The sequence below is a fragment of the Thalia democratica genome, chromosome 6, assembly GCF_965202585.1.
Source record: "Thalia democratica chromosome 6, ktThaDemo2.hap1.1, whole genome shotgun sequence".
NCBI lineage: Eukaryota > Metazoa > Chordata > Thaliacea > Salpida > Salpidae > Thalia > Thalia democratica.
In genome coordinates, this window is record NC_139170.1 from 39,105,428 (window position 1) to 39,127,691 (window position 22,264).

The following is a 22,264-nucleotide window of genomic DNA, read 5'->3' on the forward strand; positions in this document are numbered from 1 at the left end:
GCTAATTTTATGGTGCGGTTAAGAAGCATCGCGTGGGGCGTAGCATTGGAGCATTTATCCACCTAAAACAATTAAAAAACGTATCATAATTTTATAAAAGTGTTTTGATTGTTATTTTTGTATAAAGTTTTGTTTAAAAACAATTTTGTTGTATTTTTACCCTGTTAAAATCATTTAAGGGTTTTCTAAACACTTGTATATTTTCGGCACCTCCTAACAAAACTACTTTGCGTCGCCACTTGTGTGGTTCAAATATTATTAAAAAATACTTTTACGATTGTTTTCGGTATTTGAAAACTCTAAGCATAGTGTTAGGGGTTAAAACCTTCAAAAAAGATTTCTTAACGAAACTATAAAAAAATATTTAAAACTCTTGTAATTACTAGTTTTAAACTTTTACAACTTCTGAAAACTAATTATTTCCATGACAGGTTTTTAAATACTTTGGTAAGAACTTATTAATTTTAAATGAAAAAAATTGTAATGGATGTAAACTACACTTGACAATCCGTACAATTCAAATCGAATGTGATCCATTGACTACTTGATGTTTAAATGAATAAAAAAATTAAAATATTATAAAAAAATTAAATGTATGAACTGCTAAAACTTACTTATCACAGAATTAAGAAAGCGGTAACTTTATTACTTACGAAGACATATAAACTATTTAGGCTAAACATGTAAACTATTTTTTTACATGTAATAGTAAACTGTATTTATGTACAATGTACATGCAATGACAATCAATACTGTTTTATTAAGTTTTATACAACTCGTAAAAATGATATGCAATAAGCTTAGTTTAAAATACTTACGGGAAAAGTAATTGCAGTAAATGTAATATAAAAGTTGACTGAAAGTCTTCATTGCTATAATTTTAAATTTTCAAAAGCTCAAATATTAACTTTAGTGATTTCAACCGAAAACTTTTGTTAAATCTATTGAACACTCATTTATAATGTTTTTGTGCTGAGCATAAATAAAAATATTTCTCTAAACTTAAGTCAGGATATGTTTTTGTCAGCATTGACATAAATAAAACAAAATGAGTATAGTAAAACATAAAATAGTAAAACAAAAATAAAATGCTCTTTTTCTCTAGTAATGTTTTTATTTATTTTTTATTTTCTTTAGTGCTATGTAAAAAGTTTCAGTCACCGTATTATTTGCGATTACTTAATAAAGTCTAAACTGTTCATAAAAAGTTAAACCAATTTTAAACGTGATATATTAAACTAATTATTAAAACTAACTTGAGTTCCGAATATATAAAATAAAAGTTATTCTCGAAGTTATGCGTATACTATAATTTTCTTAATTTGGAATTTTAATACGATTAAACGATCTATAAAATGTAAAGAACCGTTCGTGTAAGTTTACAATAATTCTAAATAAGTTCTAAGTAAAAAAAGTTAAGTAAGTAAACGTAGTTTTACAAATATTATTAACTTATAGGTATAGATAAAAATATATATAGTATACAACTTTTACGCAAACGTTAAACTTAATGCAAATACAATACTAGCTTTCTACCTGAATTATTAATACACTCCTACTTTGTTGTCTATAAACAATTGAAAAACGTTCATAAAAGTTCGTTTAAGTGACTATAATAGAATTGCACATATCTGTAAATTGTAGTGAATGTCTCTGTTTTTTATTTATTTAGTTTTACAAATAATTTCACTTTTTTTAAATTTAATACCGTACGGCGTATAGTTTAAATTTTAATTAGAAACAAATTTAAGAATTTAAAAAAACATATAAATAAAATTTCAACAAGTTTTAACAAGTTTCAACAAGTTCTTATTTGTTGTTAGCAAAACTTTTAGTTTAGCGTTAAACAGACGAGCTAGATATCATAAAAATATTTTACAACTGCAACTAACAAACTTTTGCTGTATTAAATTTAAGTGTTATTTTCAAACTATATAAAAAGAAAGTTTATTAGCAGTAACAAAAGTAAAAATTCAACGACAAGCTGTCTTTTTAATTAGTTACAGTAAATAATAAATAAAAAGTTATGTATTAGAAAAAAAGATTATTTAACTTGGATAAAAGCTGGACAAAAATAAACTTAATATAAAAAATTGATAAGGAAACTCAAAAATATGTTTAAGTTTAAATGTTTTACACTTTAGTTTTTCTCGATAAGATTTTAATTTTACAAGTTTTTGACATAAAAAGGTCAAAAAAACTGCTTAATTACTATAAAGAAATAATTAATATTATTTTTTAAACGATTTTTGCAAAATTAGTTTTGTTTTAAATGTTATTTTTTGATTAAAATTTACAAAATAATAAGAAAACTTTAAAAAACACAACTACGAAAAATTTTCTGTTACCGACAGTAATAAATTGAAAAATAATGTACACATCAATTTTTTATAGTATTACATACTTTTTTTAATTATTAAACAATATTAACCAACACTAAACTATTGATTTAAATTTGTAAACCATATAGTTTTTGTTAAATTATCAATGTTTATCACCTGTCTTTATTTACCTTAAAGCCGTGTAAAGGATTATAACAAACTAACTGTAAACTTGTTTTTACAATAACGTTTTTTTTATATTTTTTTTGATTATTAAGTAGCTAAATATTCTAAAAAAACGTTTTTTGATTACTCGTTTTTATTATTTTAATTACTTGATACTTGTTATTGCTTCGAATAAACATAGGAATTGTTTAAAAATCAAAAGTAGAAATTCAAAAAGCATTAGTTGTTTTTCTTTTGCTTTTATCAAAAGTTTAACAACACAAAATCAATAGCAACTTGCAAAATATTCATAAAATTTTGCATTAATCTATTTATTTTCAGTTAAGAACTACTTTTGTTTTTAGCTTTCGAACTTCAATGAATCTACAGTAGTAAAGAAACAAAATATTTTGCCGAGATATTATCACACTGACATTGGTAGTAATTGTGTGTTTCGCAAACATTACAACGACAGTGGACAGCGTTGAAACATTTAATCCTCTTAAAGTAACAAACCAATTGCCAAAAAGTCGGCGAGCCAGTTTGAAAATATTTTATGTTCAATTTTTTTGAAAATTCAATTGTATGTCGTTTTATAAAGCAAAGTAGAGTTATAAGTTTAAAGCATTAATGCTGAGCCTTCATATTGTAAGCAAGGTCACAAAGTACTATGACGTAACAGACTAACGATTAGGAATAGAACTTAACTAAACAACGATCATGTCTGCAGGCAATTAAAATTGAAAATGAAGAAAAAAAGAAAAACAAAATTCGGGATTTAAAGCGGGACACGAAAAAAGGAAAGCAGTTTGTTTTTAAAAATATTAGTAGATGGTAGAAAGCCAAATAGTACTACTGACTGTAGCTTAAAATCCTAAATATTTAGTAGTTATTTTATGTTAAAATGGATAGTTTAAGTTATTTAAATGTCATTAGCTAAATTACTTTGTTTAAACAAAAAGCAAAATAAATAGTAATATTGGTAAATGGGGGAAAAAAAAGTTGTTTTTATAAAAGCAATAATCTAAATAGTGTAGGTGTATATATTTTAAGATTTAGTTTATGAATTATCAAAATTTACTGTTTAAAAAGTCTGTGTTTTGTTGTTTTTTTTCATTTAGTAATTAATTAAATATTTTCTTTTTTAGATAAATATATATACAAAACCCGTGAAATCTTATACATGCCAAGTGTAATGCAATTACCTGTTTATTTGTTTTATTTTGTCTTTTTGTCATTTTCTTCAGTTGGTGCATTTGTCCGTGGACCTGATGCTAAATTAGTTTCACAGTAAGTTTTATTTATATTTATAATTATTACTTTAATGCTCAAATTAAATAAAAAAAATCTTCAAATTAAAATTAATCTTTAGCTAAAAGTGATCTGAGAAAAATTGACTGAACAGTAATATCAATTAATATAAGTAAAATTAAACTAACTCTGGTTTAGTTTATAAAGTATTTAATATATTTGTCCCAATAACATTTTAAACTCTTAAAAAAAATTTAAAGTTATGTAATCTTTCAAATTTGTAAACTAACATAAAAAGGTTTATTTAAATATTTATTATACTAATAAATATTAAAATAACTATTTTTAAAAACCATTTAGCTGGTATAAATATAAAAATTCAGTCAAATCTTAATGTTTTGTACTTTATGTAAACAAAGAAAAAAGTGGCCTAACGAGTTTTTCAGATTTTCAAGTATTTCTAGGCGTATCGGTTGTGATAATAATTTATCTACTTAATTTATTTCCAAGTTTCCTAAAATTAAGTAGTTTTGCGTGAAAAAACATTAATGTCATAGTAATTTTCTAGGCAATTAACCTGTTTCTTTTTTTTTTTGATAAATATGCACAAAAATCTGTATTAGTTGTATGTGTCTTTAAGTTTAAAATCTAAAAATTAAAAACATAAATATAAGCCTTAGTACTAAAAATTGAAGTAGTATGAATGTAATTTAGTAAACAAATGTGGTTTGAATTAACAAAATAAGAAAATTTAGTATATAAAGTTAACTTACTTAAAGAAAAAATTATATCAGTTATTTTATGTTAATTTTTTCTATTTTCTTCTATATCATAATTTAAAAAGAAGTTTACTCGTCAAATATAAAACTTGATAGCTGTTTTCAAGAATTCCAACGTAATTACAAGTGATTTACGTATCATGTACAGTATTCAAATTACTTGTAATTAAGTGTATAAAAATTGCAATTCGCTGTGGTTTTAAAGAACACTTAAAATTTTCAAAATTTAATACTTATAGCTTCACGCATTTATAATTTGACTGTGTCACATCTTCTAAAAATATGTTCCCTTTTCAGTAATTGCTACTATTCTGAAAAGTTGTCACGATTGAGGTGTACTCTCGCTCGATTGGATGTTAATTTGAAACCAGGTTCGATTCCAGGAGACCTGAAACACATCGATGTCATTAACAGCAGACTGAACAACGCTTCTAAATTCAGAGTTTGTTTTTTATTTTCAGATCACTTTAAAATGACCGCAATTTGATAAAATAATTATGTAGGTTGTAGTTTGTTTTTGAGCTGAGTTTTATCTTTTATTAAGATCTTAAACTTCAAACCTAAATATACTTTTAGTATATTAAATCAATAGTCTTATTGTTCTATACAAAAATATTTAGAATTATTTATTTATATATATACTTGTGTTTTTAAGTTTACATATAACTATGAATAGTTGTTATTTTTAGCTAAAACTTTTAACCCTAATTGTTTTATCAAGATAGTTTAGTCTAAGAGACAAATTATTGTGCTTTATATAGATTGAAAATTCGATTAACCGGCACAATTTATCTTTATTATATTCATATAGAGATTTAACATTAAATTCAAACTTTCGCACGAATTTTTGTAAATTACTATTATTATATTCTATCGTATTTTGCTTTTTCGTAGATTATTTAAGTAACAAATTTTAAAATGAGGATTTAGTGCAAAATTAATCTCCTAATAACTGTGCATTGTATAATAAGTTTTGAAAATTATCATAGATGTTTATATTGCATTTTCATTATAGTATATGTTAACAGGACTTAGTGCTGAATGAGTCTCCCAATCTTAAAACAATAAATTTGAGTTTCAACAAACTTAGAAAACTACCCGAAGATTTTTTTAATAACAATTCTTATATAACTGAACTAAATTTGAGAAACAATTTGTTAGTGACCATTCCTGCCAAGTTGCTTGAAGTTAGTGGTACTCATAAAAATAATGTAAAAATTTATGAAAGTTTGAGCAAAGACAGTCTAAACGTTTTTAAATAAAAGCACTTTTAGTTACCTAAAAGTAAATTGTTTTTAATCCCCTTAAGCAATGCATATTTATTTGTAGAGATGTTAAAAGTTTTTAAAACAAATATTTTTTAGTTTAGTTTCTAGTCACGCTATAAACAAATTTTTTGTGTTAAAATGCACAATGATTAAAGTTTTAGATTAAAAAACAGTCTAATAGCTTTTCTTTTGTTGGTTCTTGTAGGTTTAAGGTACGAAATCCTTATTTTTTTAACAGAACTTGCAGCTTTTGAAAAAGCTCGACTTAAGCAACAACCAAATAAGACAATTGCATCTAATTTCATTTAAAAACAATATGATGCTTATTGAGCTGCAGTTATGGAAAAATAAGCTAGAAGATTTAACTGATGATATTTTTATGTTAGTTTGACAGAAATTTATAAATTTTTACTTTTTGAGTATCCTATAAAAAACAATTAATTTTATAAATTAGGTTGATTTATTAAACATTTTTATCAAAAATGAAAGATCTTAAATGAATTATTCTTATCTTGAATGATGTGAGTGAATGCATTTAACAACGTTTAAAGATTAAAACTTTACAAGTTTTTAGTTTTTTGCCATCGGTTACAATAATTTTTAAGTTAATTTCAAGCAAATGATTTTTAAGTTACACACCCTATTTAATAGATATTTATATACGTTGAAAATATATAATTTCTCAGTAACAATTACAATATTGAAAAATTGAGCTTGAGTTGGAATAAAATGCTTTTGCTTCCGTATGGAGCTTTGGAAAGTTTAACAAATCTCAAAACACTTTCTGCATTTAAAAACAAAATAAAATGTTTGTCACCTGCATCGTTTCAACACAACAAAGAACTAATACAAGTTTGTTTCAAAGATTGTTGATCAAAAAATTACACGAATTAAGACATTAGAGCGAATAGACAAATTACTTAACATACTTGTATATGAAATTTACAAAGCATCTAATTAAAAATTTATACTTAAACTTACTTGAATATCTTTTTCTATATTGTAGTCTGCAGTAATTAATAACTTTGTTGTAAACCAAGGTTAGTTATAATCTCAATAGAAAAGTTTTTAATTCGATTGTTTGATACACAGTGAATGGAAAGAATTATATAATTTTTTATACTAACAAGTTTATTAAATAAGATTTTTAAGTTAAGAATTCACAAAAGATAAACACATTTTTTAAATTTTTGTTTAAATTATTAGGTGTTAAATTTTTTTTTACTTTAAAAAGTTTAAATTTCTTTTGTATTAAATAAAACAATTAAGGTAACATATATTTTTTTTAACTATCATTTTATTTTCATTCTTTTGGTCTTCTAAATAATTTCATTGATTAAAATATAAAATTTCTAAAATTACTGTCAAAATATTTAACGTTTCTTAAAATAAGTAGACGACAAACAAAATTTAAATAGTTGTTTTTAATTTAGTTTCAATTAGATTCAAATAGCTTCCTTTTCAAATAAGTTGATATGCGTACAGATACACCACAAATTAGTTTATCGAACGTTTCTCTATCAATTATGCACTGAAATTGAGAAGTAATACTTGTTTTAATTAAAGAACAAATTCCAAACTTCTAAATTTCGTGTCTCGTGGTTTTTGCGTTTTCTGTTTGGTATTTTGTAAACACGACAAAAACACATTGCGACAAAACACAGACTTTATGGAGTTTTTGCCCCGCGGCTTTTTATAAAAGTTGTTTATTCGTTGCCTTGTCAAACAAGAAATAAAAGTTAAGCTTTTATGATTCTGTATTGTAAATTACTAAACATAAATCCCAATAATACAAACAACTAAAATTATATGTACCAATAAAAAATAGCTTTTTTGTTTTTATATAAATGCTGTTTAACTATAGTTCTAATAATCTAATACTTATTAAGTTAAATTCTTTAATTCTATTATGCTCAACAAATAAAAATGACGTTTAGATTCATCTCGGAAGCAACGATATCGAAGTATTACCTGATAGTATATTTTACAACAACCCTAAATTGGAATCTGTCAGATTGTGGGCTAATAAATTGCGGTGTTTGCCACAAACTTTGTTTATCTACCAAAAACAACTAAAGTTTGTCTTATTAACACTGAAAAAATGTATAAAAAATAATGTTAATAAATTAAAAACAATAAGATTAAAAGCATTGTAATTAGATTTTGAAATACTTAAGTAGTTAAGAATTTTAATTTAAAATAATAAATAATTGAAAATTAACTTTATTAAAAGAATTTTTAGCGTTGTATATCGTTAAAACTTACTCCCTTAATTTATTTGTTTAAATAATTTAAAGTTTATTAATTAATTTTTTTTACAATCATGTTTAATTTTAATTTACAGGATTTCAATTTAAAAAACTGATTTATAGTTTATAATTATGTTATTACTATTTACGAAACAAAAATACAAGTAGTGAAAGATTAAAAAAGAGTAAATTTAATTTTACTACAAGTAGTGACTAAGAAAAGTTAGATATTTAGTCTGATAAACTTTTAATTTATTTGAAAAAATAGTACATTTACATTATTTTCAAAAGCAACTTAACATAAACTTTTAAAGAGAAATTTAGAAATGTGATTAAGCACACACCTTGGTAAACTTGAAATACTCAAAAAATCAATTTCTTTAATTACAGTATTCCAAGAAATAAAATAAAATAATGTATTTATAAACATTCCATGTAGTTGACAAATTTTATAATTTAATACGTTTGTACTAAATTCACAATTTGTAATATGTAATTTATTCTTTATTAAAAAATTTCTAGCATTTATTTATTGAAACAATATACATTTCTTTCAGGCATGTCAACTTTTTGCTTAACAACCAAGGGTTGCCATGGTCGCTAAGACAGCAGTTCAGACGTGGATCCCCGTACAAAAACTTATCAGATCTGAAAAATGCGCTTCAGAGATTCGGTTATGTGACTTGTGTGAGGCATCCGTGTGAATTTGATGCTGAAACCCACACACTTGATTGTAGTCACAGGTTGGGAATCGTTACTTTTCCAGAAATAATAAAACGCTTTTATACATATAAACTCACGTTAGCTTGTTTGGTATACAAGTGTTTTGTCTTTTCGTTTGTTTTGTTAAGTTGTATAAGTCGTACTTATATTTCCCAAAACGTAAGTTAAGTCTGTATTTTTTAGAATGGAGTATATATAGATTTAATTTTAGTTTCAAACATTTTATTGCTGTAAAAATGGAACATGTTTATAAAATTCAATACTAACAATAACTATAATTACTTACTTGTCTAACAACATGTGTTGAAGGAAATAAGAGGTAATTTAATTCTCATTATATATTAGAAGCAAACATTTTTTTTTACTTTTTTCCAAAGTTTTTTCCATTTTATCGTTTTAGTGACGTAATTTATGTCGTAAATATTTACCACTTTGCGACTGGTGAATTTTGTTTTTTAAAGTAGTTAGTATTTGTTGATGTAAACAACATTTACGTAACTAAATAAAACACCCCATTTAAAAATAATTTTTGTTGAGACAAACTTTACAAATCAATATTAAAAAAATTATTTGAAATAAATCGATGGCATTTAAAGGAACTAAAAGCTTAAAATTCCAACATAGAATTAGTAAAAAAAAATATATCTGAAAATTTAATTTTGCTTTACATACAGGACTTAGTAATTTTAAATACTATTACCATTTAGAAGTTATTGCTATCCAAATTTTGAAGTTTAATTAAACTAACTAGTAAATACTAAATATATAAAAAAATTAGTTTTTATTGTACAAAATTCTCATATTAGCCCTTTCTTATCGATTTTATTATCTTAAAACCTGCCTATCCATTTAAACAGTTTAAAACAATTTTAGAGCACTTACAAGTGTGGATGTATTAAAAGATGTTTGTTTAAAAGTGAGAAGACTTCGACTAAATGGTAACTTGCTGAGTGATTCAAAAGAAATTGGCGAATTATTAGGTCAACTCAAAGAAACTAGGTTAATTTTATTAAAAAAATATTAGCTTAGTTAGTTTTAAGTAATCCAAGTCTAGAATCAATAAATAGTTTTAGCAGCTTATTTAAAAAAAATTTAGTTTTACAAAAAAATAGTATTCAGATAAAACATAACCGCAAGTATTTTTTTTTTTAGAAATTTAGAATTGCAAAATAATGATTTTGTTGGGGCTTTAGATGAAAATATGTTAAAAAAAGCAAGCTTTCTTCAATCAGTTGATATTAGCTCCAACAATATAAATGGACTTCCTAGAAAAATGTTCACATCCAACACCTTTCTACAGGTAAACTTTCTGATTTAAAACTAACTGTTTTAATAATATAGCGAAAGAGATGTATAAAAAAGATGTTAAAAAAGCAATAGCTTAAAGTAAAAATTCAGCTTAAAATACATTTGTTTATAGTTAAACTTTGTTAAAGGTATATATACATCAAAAAATTGTAGTTATCATACTTGTTACGTGTCAGTAATAGAAAAAGTACTATAACTTTTATCACAGCTGATTTTCATCAGTTTTAGTTATATTTGTTTAGTGGTAAGCCAAAAACCATAGAAAATTTTCAAAGACTTTTACACACTATTTGTTTTATACCGAGCTACCAAAATTTTGGTTTTACGAGAGCAGAATAGTTAAAACAATTTGTTTAAAACGGAAGTTAAAAGAATACTTTAGTATTATTAATCGGGAGAAAAATTTTTAGTATAGGTTTTCAAAAAAGTTTAAATAAAACGTTAAGTAGACCCATACTTTATAAAAAGTAAACTTTACTCGATTTCATAATCATAAAGTTAGTTTCTAGGATTTTAATATACAAGCTAGTGCTTTTTTTTTAAATATATATTTACATTGCTTTGAATAATAGTTAATTCTTAATAGAATATTAAGTTGAGTGACAACCATATACAACAACTTTCTGGAGATCTTGTTAAAAACAACGGTCAGCTTTACTCATTTGATTTAAGTGAAAATTACATAAACAATTTACCAGTTCACATGTTTGACAACAATGGATTACTCGAGTCAGTGTTATTATCTTCAAATCGGCTCAACAAAGTAAATGATTAACTTTTACTAGCTTAAAAGTTTAGATTTAAGAAAAATAGTTACTAAAAATTTAATCAATCTTTTTTTCGATGCAAAGTAGTAGTTTTATGTACAAAAGTATCATTTAAATCAATATAATCAATAATATACAACACAACACAAATGATGCAAACATTTTTGTCTTAAACAACGCTTTCATTGTTACGAGGTTAGATTTTCAAGTATTTACAAGCGATTATAACATTACAGATCGGAAATGCTACTTTCGTAAACAACCCGAAACTTAAGAACTTGAAACTAGATTCTAACAAGCTTAGTGGTTCGGTTACTTTAACATTTTCTGACGATATGACAAGTATTGAAGAAATACTGTTAAACGGTTTGTTGTTTTGAAAGTTTAAATACAACACTTATCAGAGGTAATAATAAAATAAACTTTAATAACTGTAACTATTTAGAGGTGTAAAATTTTGTAGTATGTGATAAAATTAAACTTTTCTTATGTTAAACATGAATTAACAACTAGTTTTCTGCAACAATTTATAATAAAAAAAAAAAAACAAAAGTAAAACAAACATTTATGAAAGAATTTTCTACATTATTTATCACTTTTTTCAATTCAAACAGACAATAGAATTACTGACGTCATCATAGATTCAAATGAAGACCAAACTGCAGATCGAGTGAAAATTGTTAACATCAATGAAAACCATCTTCATAAAATTCCCCACCAACTTCTAATAAAAACCCCCAATGTTGAAAATCTTCTCTTGGCCAGAAACAGAATTGATGAGCTCATCAGAAGTACTTTTAGTTTAATGGAGAATTTAAAAGAAATTGATCTTTCTGAAAACAAATTGAAAGACGTACCGAATGACATATTTTTCGACAACAGTTTGTTGGAGTCTGTCAACTTAGATTCGAATTCATTAGAAGAAATACCCCAAAATATTTTGTCTCATAATAAAAATTTAAGACGTTTCAGCGCTAGTTCGAACAAAATTCAAATAATTCCAGCAAACATGTTTCAAAATAATTTATTGATAAAGGAAATAAATCTAGCAGACAACTTGATTGGGTTAATAGGTGTTCCTCAGCTATTATTAGCACACAATCCTGATCTTGAGTACCTTGCTTTGGGTGGTAACAAGTTGAAAAGTTTACCTGAAAAGTTTTTTGATAAATCTTTAAATATTCGCCAGTTGTATTTACAAGCCAACCAGATAAAAAATCTTTCTGCTAAAATTTTCAGAAACGAAAACCCTCGTGATGTAAGTTTTATTATTTTTATTTTTATTTTTAGCTTTAACTATCAAATAAAAAATTTGATTTTAAACAAATATCATTATCAGCCTATTAGTTCATTTCAAACTTCTTTCAGAAAAAATATTTTTCATCATACACATCAGCTATAATTACTTATAATGTTTTATAGGACATAACTAAAGGTGATGTATCCGGCTTAAGTCCTTCAAAACTCAATATTTTTGATTTGACCAGTAACTTAATAAAATTTGGAAAGAAATATCAAGGAAAAGAAATTCCAAAACTTGCTCATGATCTACATCATATTAATAACGAACTTTAAAATAATTTTTTTCACATAGTTCTACTTGTAAAGCTTAGTTCCAAAATAGTAACTTATATGCCTACCATAATTATTCTTGAGTAATATTAACCCAACGTTCAAAAAAAACATTGTAAATTTCACATGTTGTTGTACCTGTAATGTTTTATAATACTTGCCATAGTTCTTTACTGTTCCTTTTTACTTATGCTGCTTAAATGTGTTGTAATTTTTTTTTAACTTTTTACCGTAAATAATAAACAAAATTCGCAAAAGCAATACAACATAAAAATGATTAACTGCAATAAGTACCTTTTTTTCTTTATAAAATCGGTAATAGTGGTTATTTCCAACCAAGTGTAAAGTATGTCGTTCAAGTTTAACTGTTTAATCTTTTTAGTTTGTTTTTTTATTTTTTTATTTAGTTATGATGTTCTATTTTAAAAGCATACTTTTCTTTGATGATAATAACTCCATTAGTTCTCATAATTTTTATTCTTAATAGTTATCACAAGACTTAACCTTTTAGCTTTATTATAAAGTTTTAAAATAAACTTAAGTACTGTTTAAAATTAATACAAAATAAATAAGTGAAATTCTACTTTATTAAATAGTGTTAGTATTAATTTGTACAGTTTACTGTTTTAACCCTTTATAATACTTAAGTTTATATTTTTCAACAATCAACAGTTTATATTTTTCATATTAAACTAAACTTATGTAATTAGTTGAAAAAAATAAATCGTAAATACTTCTGCGTTAAATGTTGTTTTTTTTTATTTTTTCACAAATTTTCTTCCGAATGTACGTAATAAATTTGTCTATCGTTGCTGCTTAGATAGTTGAAACTTATTTTGATAATAAATCAATAATATGCTTATAATTTATTTATAAATATGGAAAACATTTCATGCAATTCAGGATTAAACTACTTACATACATTTGGAATGCTTTTCTAAAATTTAAATTTTACCGCACTATTTATATCCCCATATAGTTGGAGTAGAAACTTCATATAAAAATGTCTAAAATTTTAGTAAACTCTACAATACATCTAAAAGATAAACATGTTAAACATTGGTAATTTTTTATTTGCTTTAGTAAAGATTTATGATCAATAACATGTTGAATATTGTGTTCTGAGTCGCAGTGTAATTTCGGAAAACATGATTTTAATTAACTTTGAATATGAGTACAGGTACTTTTTTAGATTTGTTATTTGGCCGCTGTGGAAAACTTTTTAAAGGTTAATAAATAATAAAATGGTTAGGCTCTACGTATAAAAATACAACAAATCATAGTATAAAACATAAACAGTTTTCTTAAAACTTTTAGTATAATGAGTAAAAATGCTTTTAAATAAAGTATAACTTACTTCGCTAAGATTTTATACGATTAGCTTAAAATTTTGATTGTTTTGAGTATTTAATTTAGATACATAGTTATTAAAGCTAATTTAGCTACTAGCTTAATTCAACCGCACTAAAAGAGTAAAATAAAAACTAGATCACATTTAGTTTTGTTATTGTTATTTGAATCTTAATCAGTTGGTTTTTAACTTGAGCATAGTCTGTTGTTAAAATACAATGAGTTAATATTGTTGCTTAGTTACAATTATATAAGTTAGTTTTACGCCCTTGTAAAACTTTCAAAAGCTATGACATCAAGTCAACTCACTTAATTGGTAAGACTTTTATTTTGTTTGATAGAAATTTACATTAAACTTGTCTTTTAGCTTACATTAGACTTGTTTTTTGTAGTGCTTTAAAAAGTAAGATTATCAGTAACAGATTATTTTAGTTAATAATTATCGCGCTTAAAATTTACAAAAGTATATAACTTATTCTCGTAAACAATACCTTTAACACAACTTACATTGTTCCAGTTTAAAAGCTGAAATGTTTTGTTTAGTTTTGATTATTTTACCTTATAAATTTACAGTGTTTACATTTAGTATGAGTCAAAACAGTTACTTAAAACTAAAAAAAAGTTCAAGATTCTAAAAAACAATAACTTTTTTATTTTTGTTTTGAGTTTTTCTACTAGTTAAAATTAAAACATTTTTTTTCGCTTTAATGAAAAGTTAAATAATATCAGCTTATATTAACTATTTTACAAAGTAATAAATTTAAAGTTTTTTTTGTTATAAGTTTAGTTAACCTAGTCTATTTAAAATAAAATAAAACTAATAGTTGTGTTTATTGTAAAACCTATATTAGTAGTAATTGAATACTACATTAGGTAAAAGAAACTTATAAACATAGTTAAATTTTAGATATTACAGTAACCTCTCGCATCTTTACGCACTCGTGACGTTACGCACTCTCGTTTAGTTACGCATTTTAAAATTCAAAAGATATTTTTTTTAATATTGCACAAACTAGTTTTATTGTATATTTTTAAATTTAAAATATGTTTTTTAATGCTAACTAACCTCTCTACATCTTTAGACTTTGTAAACTTATGTTCCTTGACTAGTTGATAAACATTTATTTATACTTCAGTATATCAGAAATTTTGTTAACAGTAAAAGATTAAATTAAATTTCTGAAAGAAATATGACTTTGTTAAATAATGAAAGTTTAATGAAATAAAGAGAGTTTAAACACAAATAAATAATACAGCATTCTTGCCCTATGTATGAATAAACATCTAAAAAAGAAATCTAATGAAACTTTTAGCAAAAAGTAGCAATTGTACTTAATAAACATAGAGCTTACACTTAACACAAATCTCAATTGTTTCTTTTACTAAACATTTCACTAATTTTGCATTTTTAGTTCATGCTTTACATAAAGAGCCTGTTGTACTATATGGCTTTGACCTTTATAGCTTAGTTGTCTTAACACCCCTTCTTTTGTACCTTTCAATAAATAAAATAATTTTCAATTCCTCAAATTCTTATGGCATGAAATTTAATTCCTACTCAAAAAATTCATTAATATATCTTTAATACAAGGCAAGACAAGTTTATCCTTATGTAGTCAAAGGTCAATTAAAAAAAGTTGTAGTAACATAAACAATTTTTATCAAACATTTTACTTATATTTTTGTTGAAAAGAAAAATCCATTATAACACCTAATGTAATTTTTGTAAAAGGCTATAGAAACAAGTTTTAATAAAGACACCACACCATTTCTTAGTTGTAAACAAGTGCTTAATTGTGAACTAAATATGCTAAGTAGAATAGAATATAAATGTTAAGTGTCAAATAAGTCATATATAAGTAAACATAAGGATAAAATCTCGTTACTATTAAAACTTGTAAAATTTTTCAACAAGGAGTATTATCTTATATAAAATTAAACCTTTTTTTTTTGTTTTGAAATATGCATAATTTTATTAATTTTATTTTTTTCTTTTTATATTTATAAATAAAGTAAAAAATTGTTAAAAGTGGAAAAATACCCAGTCTGCTTTTAATTAGAAGCAATATCAAAAAACAGTCATTAAATTAAATATACTTGGTACCTCTCGTATCTTTACGATCTCTCATATCTTTACGCACTTTTCTGTGGACACAATGTGCGTAAATAAGCGAGAGGTTACTGTATTTTACTTATAGTCAACTTGATGCAAAATATTTTCGTAGTAAAGAATCAAACCAAATAGAAATATATGCTATACGGTTATTAATACTTATTAGGTTTAAATAAATATTAAATTTAGTTATAAAGTAAAAAAATTAGAAACTAAATACTACTATATACTTTTTGCTTTTAAATACAAGATGTTTTAAGGTTTTATATCTATGTTTAAATTATTTTCCTAGAAGCAAATAATACCGTACTTAAAATGTTAAATGCATTTTTTATTTAAAGGTATACAACTTAAATAATTTTGCTTTGTTATAGGCTACTCTTACTTGGTTTTACCACAAAAGTTAAAGTAAGTATAATCTTTTAAATTGTATTAGATACATTGCTTGGTTGTATATTTCTAACAAAAATGTGTGGTTATATTTATTAGGATTAAGTGTTTTTATAATCTTGTGCATACTTATATCTCTCTTTTAATGGAAAGTTAAGTGATATGGTTTTAGCGAAGATAATGTTTTTGTCAGTATTTATCAAAATAAGCATCTTTGCAAATAAGTTTGCACCGAAATTTAGTGAATTTAAAAAAGCATTTTTATTTGTTGATTAACTTTTGTAAATTTTAGTAATAAAAACTATTAAACCAAAAAACTATTTAATTACAACATGTTGATGTTTAAATACATATTTTATTTCAATGCATAAAAGTAAACTTTGTTATTAAATTAAGTTTGTGGGCTAACCTTATAAATTTACATTGTGGTTTCAGTAATTACTGAAAAACAAACTTTTTCTAACAAGTGAACTTGTTAAATAACACAGTAAGAAACCCTTTATAACAATTAGTATCTTTAATAGTTATTAAATGTAGATTATATGAAGCACTCTTATAAGACTTAAATATAAAGATTTCGAACAAACTAATGAAAATTATCATTTGTTACGCAGTTACCATCCGTAAAACTATTTAAAAAGTCAATAAAATGTTTACCACTAGTAAAAAAAAGGAGATTTTTCATCATTTAAAAAAACTAATGTGTGTTGCCTTAATTTTAATAGATCAATATTTAAAAGTCTAGTTATGAAACGAAAAAGTATGCAAATAAAATAACAAATAAATAATGGTACAAGCGAAACTTTTTTATATCATTTATTGATTATTCACCTTGTGAACTCTTCATATCATAGTTTTAATCTAAGGTCAAACCAAAAGAAAAAAAGAATTATTAAAATATTTAAAGTGTCGGTCTTAAGTTTAAAAGATCACAAACTTCGAGGTTGAAACACTGTTGTTTAAATATATTTTTATTTGCAAATTAACACCAATGAAGTTTGTTTTTTATAAGTATGCTATTTCTTTTATACTTTGTAGTTCTATGTGATGATATATCACTTGTTACTTTTATATTGTGTAATGTGTATCTTATTCAAAAGTTATGACAAAAAGCTCGGATTAAAAAGGTTTGATTGTTTAAACATACTACAATTTTTTTCAATTAATTAGAAGAATATACTTCTGTAAGATGTTTTGGTCCAACAAAATAGCTTTTTTTACATTTGTCTAGTTGATTAACCAATGTGTTTAGTGAAAATTGTTTTGTTTTTTAGGTTTGTTTTTATAAAAACATATTGCGTTTATCAGTTCTTACTACTCGTAATTATACAAAAAAGATGTTTTCAGATGAAAGATTGTGTTAATAACAGCGGTCGAATACCAAGAATAATACGTAAATACAACGTAACAATTAAAAATAATCTTATTGATTTAATAATGTGGTTTTATGTAATGTTATTATGAGTTTGTAATTTATAACTTTTAATCATACTGCTTTTGGTATATTTAGTCTCTTTGGTTATTGCTGATTATTGTAGTACAAAAGTTAAGCTTGGAATTTTAACATAATTAGGCTAAGATTAAAGTTTAATTATTTTATGCCTTCAAATGTAGCTTATATTATTGAATAAATGTTAATTTTAGGTACTTTGTTTTGTGCTTCATCTATAAAGAATTTAGTAGTGAGGGTTTAAATAACTACCGTAAATAATAAACAAAATTCTCAAAAGCAATACAACATAAAAATGAATAACTGCAATAAGTACTTTTATTTTTTTATAAAACCTCTAATAGTGGTTAAATGCTAACCAACTATATTATAATCAGTTAGTTTTTCATTTAGTTTAGTACAACATTTTTCCGTTGCATATCTTATTTAAAAAATATAACAAAACAGATTTAATTTTTTTTTTAATTTATTTTGAGTACTTACGAAGTAAGTCTTGTCAAAAATTGTATCTTACTAAGTTAAACTGAATTGAAACAAAAAATATATTATAGTTTACAGTTTTAAAATATAAAATAATGTAATAATCAAGTGTAAAAATTCAATAAATGCTTATAAATACTGAATAACTTTGCTGTACTAATAAAACTTGTTAGATTAAAATCAAACTAAATTAAACCAGCAATAAAAATGGCATAAAACTACACTTTTGAAAACTTTTACAAAAACAAACTACTTTAAAATTAAATAAATTTAAGAAAAAAAGCGAGTGTTTTGTTATATATTTTTTTATTAGTTTAGTCTAAAATATGTAATAATTAGTATTCTTTTAACCATTAGTTGTACGTAAACTTCAAATTTTTTATAGAACTAATTTACTGTTATCATAAATTAGAAACTAATTAATATAGCACCTAATTAAAATATTCAACAACGCACTTCCTATCTGTAAAGCAATTGCAAAAACATAAAAATACACTAAATATATTTAAATAAACAAATGTTATACAATAAAACATACTGTTGCATATAGTTCCAAAAATTATTATTGTTTAATACATAGAATAACTAGTAAAAAAAACATAAATCTGTACAAATATTAAATAAACAAAGAATACTTTAAGTTTACTTTGTTATAGTGTGTATTAAAATTATGAACTTTTCAATAGTATTTTTTACCTAAGTTCAGACCACTAAAAAGTAGTTAACATATTTCAAGTTTTAATTTGAAAGTTTTAAAATTTAAAAACTTTCAAGGTTAGGACTTACTTTTGGTTAAAGATATTTTGTTAATGTTTATAAAGAAATCATTAAAAAGTTATCTCTTTTAAACTTAGTAATTTCATGATAAATTTTCAGTTTTATGTAAAGAAAATTCACGTATAACTTTCATACTATGTCGTCTTATTAAATTTTAAATTGTATTTATACAGTATTAAAATTATAGTAATGATTGTAAATAATAGTATCAAAAGAATGTTATTTAGTGTATTTAATTATTTTTACAAAATATTTAATATCAAATTACTTCTACTTTTTTGTCAATTTGGTTATTTAATTTGTATACTGAAAACAGTTGTAAAACTTTAGTTTCAGTTTATCGCAAATTGAAGGAACTCATAATTGCAAACATGTTAAGATATAATTTAGATAAGAAACATTGTATAAATTAAATTCGGCTAATTTCGAAGAACAATACGTAAGAAAAACGTAACTAGTTGTTGTGTGGTGTGGTTTAGAACGGTAGTAGAAAATAGTTATTAACTATACTTTTCATTTGTTTTCTTTTGATATTTGTAGTTCAAAGCTTGTCTTTCAATAAATAAAATTTAGTTTTTAATTAAGAAATATCAGCTAAAAATATTATTATGTTATTTTAGTGATTTTATAGTTGTTTTCGAACATTTATCATCTACAAAGCTTAAACTAGTTTTAAATTTGTTCGAGCTAAATAATTTGTAATACAAATACTGTATAAGTCTACTTAAGACAATACAGTGCACTAATTTCAACAAAAAAAAAACAGCTTTATAAATACTTTTAAACTAATAGGTATTTTGAACAAAAGTTTACTATTTCAGCATAATTTGAAGTATGTAGCATTAATGGTAACTTTATTTATTCTAAACTGTAAAATATATGTTTTTAATTCCAAACAGTTATTGCTTAGTTATTTTGAAATAAACAAAGTATATTTTATGTAATTTCTGAAAATAGAACTAAAAAGAAACTTTTAAATATAGTATTTGATAGATGAAACAGTTGAAGTATAATTTAATTAATACTAAAAGAAACAGTCATATAAGTAAGTACACAACTAAAATAACATTTAAGTTATCATTATACTTACGCGGATTTAGGCATAACTCTACTATAGTGTATCTAAAATAGTAATTTTTAAATAAAGTAGTAGACTGAGGTCAAACCACATCAAAGATTATTATTGTTTTAATTTTGAGTTTTAAATTGATAAGTTCACAAAAATTACAACAAAACACTACTAACTTGAGGTATTTTATTAACGTTTACATATTTTTTTTAAATAAATAATTTTTTTAAAGTTTTACGTTTTCGTGTTTTATAATATAATATACAACTTTTAATACTTTTTATTTTACCTGACTACTTCTTTCAAACATTTTTATAAGTTTGTAGGCTATTTTTATTACAAGCTTTTAACATACTACAAATTAAAAAGTCTAATCTAGTATAACAATGAATTTAGAATGTATGCTATTCTTATACTGTACAAATTATTCAAATTTCAAAACAGGTATTTTTACAAGACTTTACCGTGACATATATAATAAATTACTGCTACTTTTTGTCAAGCTGGTTAACCGGTATGTTTACTGAAAACTGTTGTAAAACTTCAGTTTCATTTTAAGTAGGCATTTTGCGACTGAACAGTTTTATTAATTTCCAAAATGTTTTTTTTTTATTATAAGTTGTGTTAGTTACTAGAACTGAATTCTTGAAATGATACGTAAAAAAAACGTGACATTAAACATAGACCTATATTTTATAATCCTATTAATTTTTTAATGGTTTGGTTATTTATAGAGTGAGGTAAAGAAGTTTTTTAAAGGCTTTGTGTATTTGTAGTTCAAAGCTTATCTTTGAATGACTGTTATTTTGGCTTTAAGCTTGGAAATAATCCTGTTAAGATATTCTAAAAAATCCTTGTCCTTTAAATTTTTTAATGGTTTGGTTATTTATAGAGTGAGGTAAAGAAAATTTTTAAAAATATATTTTCTTATTTGATGGCTTTGTGTATTTGTAATTCAAAGCTTATCTTTGAATGACTGTTATTTCGGCTTCAAGCTTGGAAATAATCCTCTTAAGATATTCTAAAAAATCCTTTTCCTCTTTATATTTGTGATATTATAACTATTTACGAACAGTTATTATCTACAAAGCTAAATAATTGATACTGTTTAACATAATTAATTCATACAATGCGATGCAATTTGTAAAACAACATCTTTATAAAAACTTCTAATAAACTTTTAGTATTCTTTAAAAAAGTAGTAATGGTTTCCACATAACTAAATAAATTCCTTAAATTTATAAATTTAAAATAATAAAGTTATTATAATTACCAAAGCTTTAATTTATAAAAATATATATTTTGAATCAAATAGCTTTTTCTTAACTATAACAAATTATTTAAAGTATTTATTTTTATTTTCGACTTTAGTAAAAGTTTTAGTTGTTATACGTAACTTATTTTGTAACATTTAAAAACTGTAAAATTATACATAAAAACATGTAAAATTTGAGTGCAAGCTTTTTTCAATGTAATGAAAATACAATACAACCAATAAATTAAGAGCTATAAAATTGCATCAAATTTTAATCAATACTCAATAACAACCCTCGGTCTAGATTAAGTTTTTTTTAATATTCTGACTGAGTAATTAAAATTAACAAAAAAACTAACCATCGTTGTAAGTTTCAAAAGAATTTCCTTAAATTTACTCAAGTATGTTGCAATACCAATTATATTTATAATACCCAAATATTATTGCAAGATAAGTTTGTGTTTTTGAGACGGCGGTTTTATATTTTCATCGAAGCTTCATATGAAGAATTAATTTTCAAAGTAAGATCAAAGTAAGAATAAAAGAAGATCTACATTTTATAGACTCATTGAAGAAGTTTTAATCTTTAATGTATGTATCACTGTTTGATATATTTGTAATGCAGTCTAAGTCTACAGTTGTTATCAATTTAAGAAATATGACTTAGTTTTGTTTTTATATAAATCACTAACCGTACAATTCATTTAATAAAATACGATCAAAAAACATGAGTTATGTTTATATTAAAATAGTTTTTTGGTATTTTAATCAGTTAGTCATCTTAAGAGTTAAAGTTATTTGTAAACACGAAATATATTGCTAGATAAACATCAAGTTTCAAAAATTAAAAGATTTCAAAAATTTCTATTCATTTTTTGTATTGATGTTTCATATTAGATAAAGTTACACAAAATAAATTTAAAACTGTTTGGTTTTTTGAAAAAAAAACTTTTGAAATTTGCTTAAAATATGATTAA

General features: G+C 23.7%; 1 protein-coding gene across 1 annotated transcript; it reads left to right on the forward strand.

Annotated features, from left to right (window-relative positions):
* The first annotated feature begins 3,669 nt into the window (after positions 1–3,669).
* Positions 3,670–12,406, forward strand: LOC145839059 (uncharacterized). Its single transcript, XM_082946670.1, has 12 exons — positions 3,670–3,776; positions 4,814–4,958; positions 6,023–6,165; positions 6,471–6,636; positions 7,722–7,861; positions 8,591–8,776; positions 9,630–9,755; positions 9,909–10,056; positions 10,651–10,827; positions 11,068–11,197; positions 11,446–12,089; positions 12,254–12,406. The coding sequence occupies exons 1-12, from the start codon at positions 3,670–3,672 to the stop codon at positions 12,404–12,406; spliced, it is 2,265 nt and encodes a 754-aa protein (XP_082802796.1).
* Positions 12,407–22,264: the final 9,858 nt, after the last annotated feature.

What these genes read in the sequence shown, in the direction of transcription:
- LOC145839059 (XM_082946670.1), top strand. Translation starts at nt 3,670, where the DNA reads ATGCCAAGTGTAATGCAATTACCTGTTTATTTGTTTTATTTTGTCTTT. An exon ending in ACAACAAAGAACTAATACAA is followed by an intron (nt 6,637 to 7,721) that starts GTTTGTTTCAAA and finishes AATGACGTTTAG; the next exon opens with ATTCATCTCGGAAGCAACGA. An exon ending in TGAAGAAATACTGTTAAACG is followed by an intron (nt 11,198 to 11,445) that starts GTTTGTTGTTTT and finishes CAATTCAAACAG; the next exon opens with ACAATAGAATTACTGACGTC.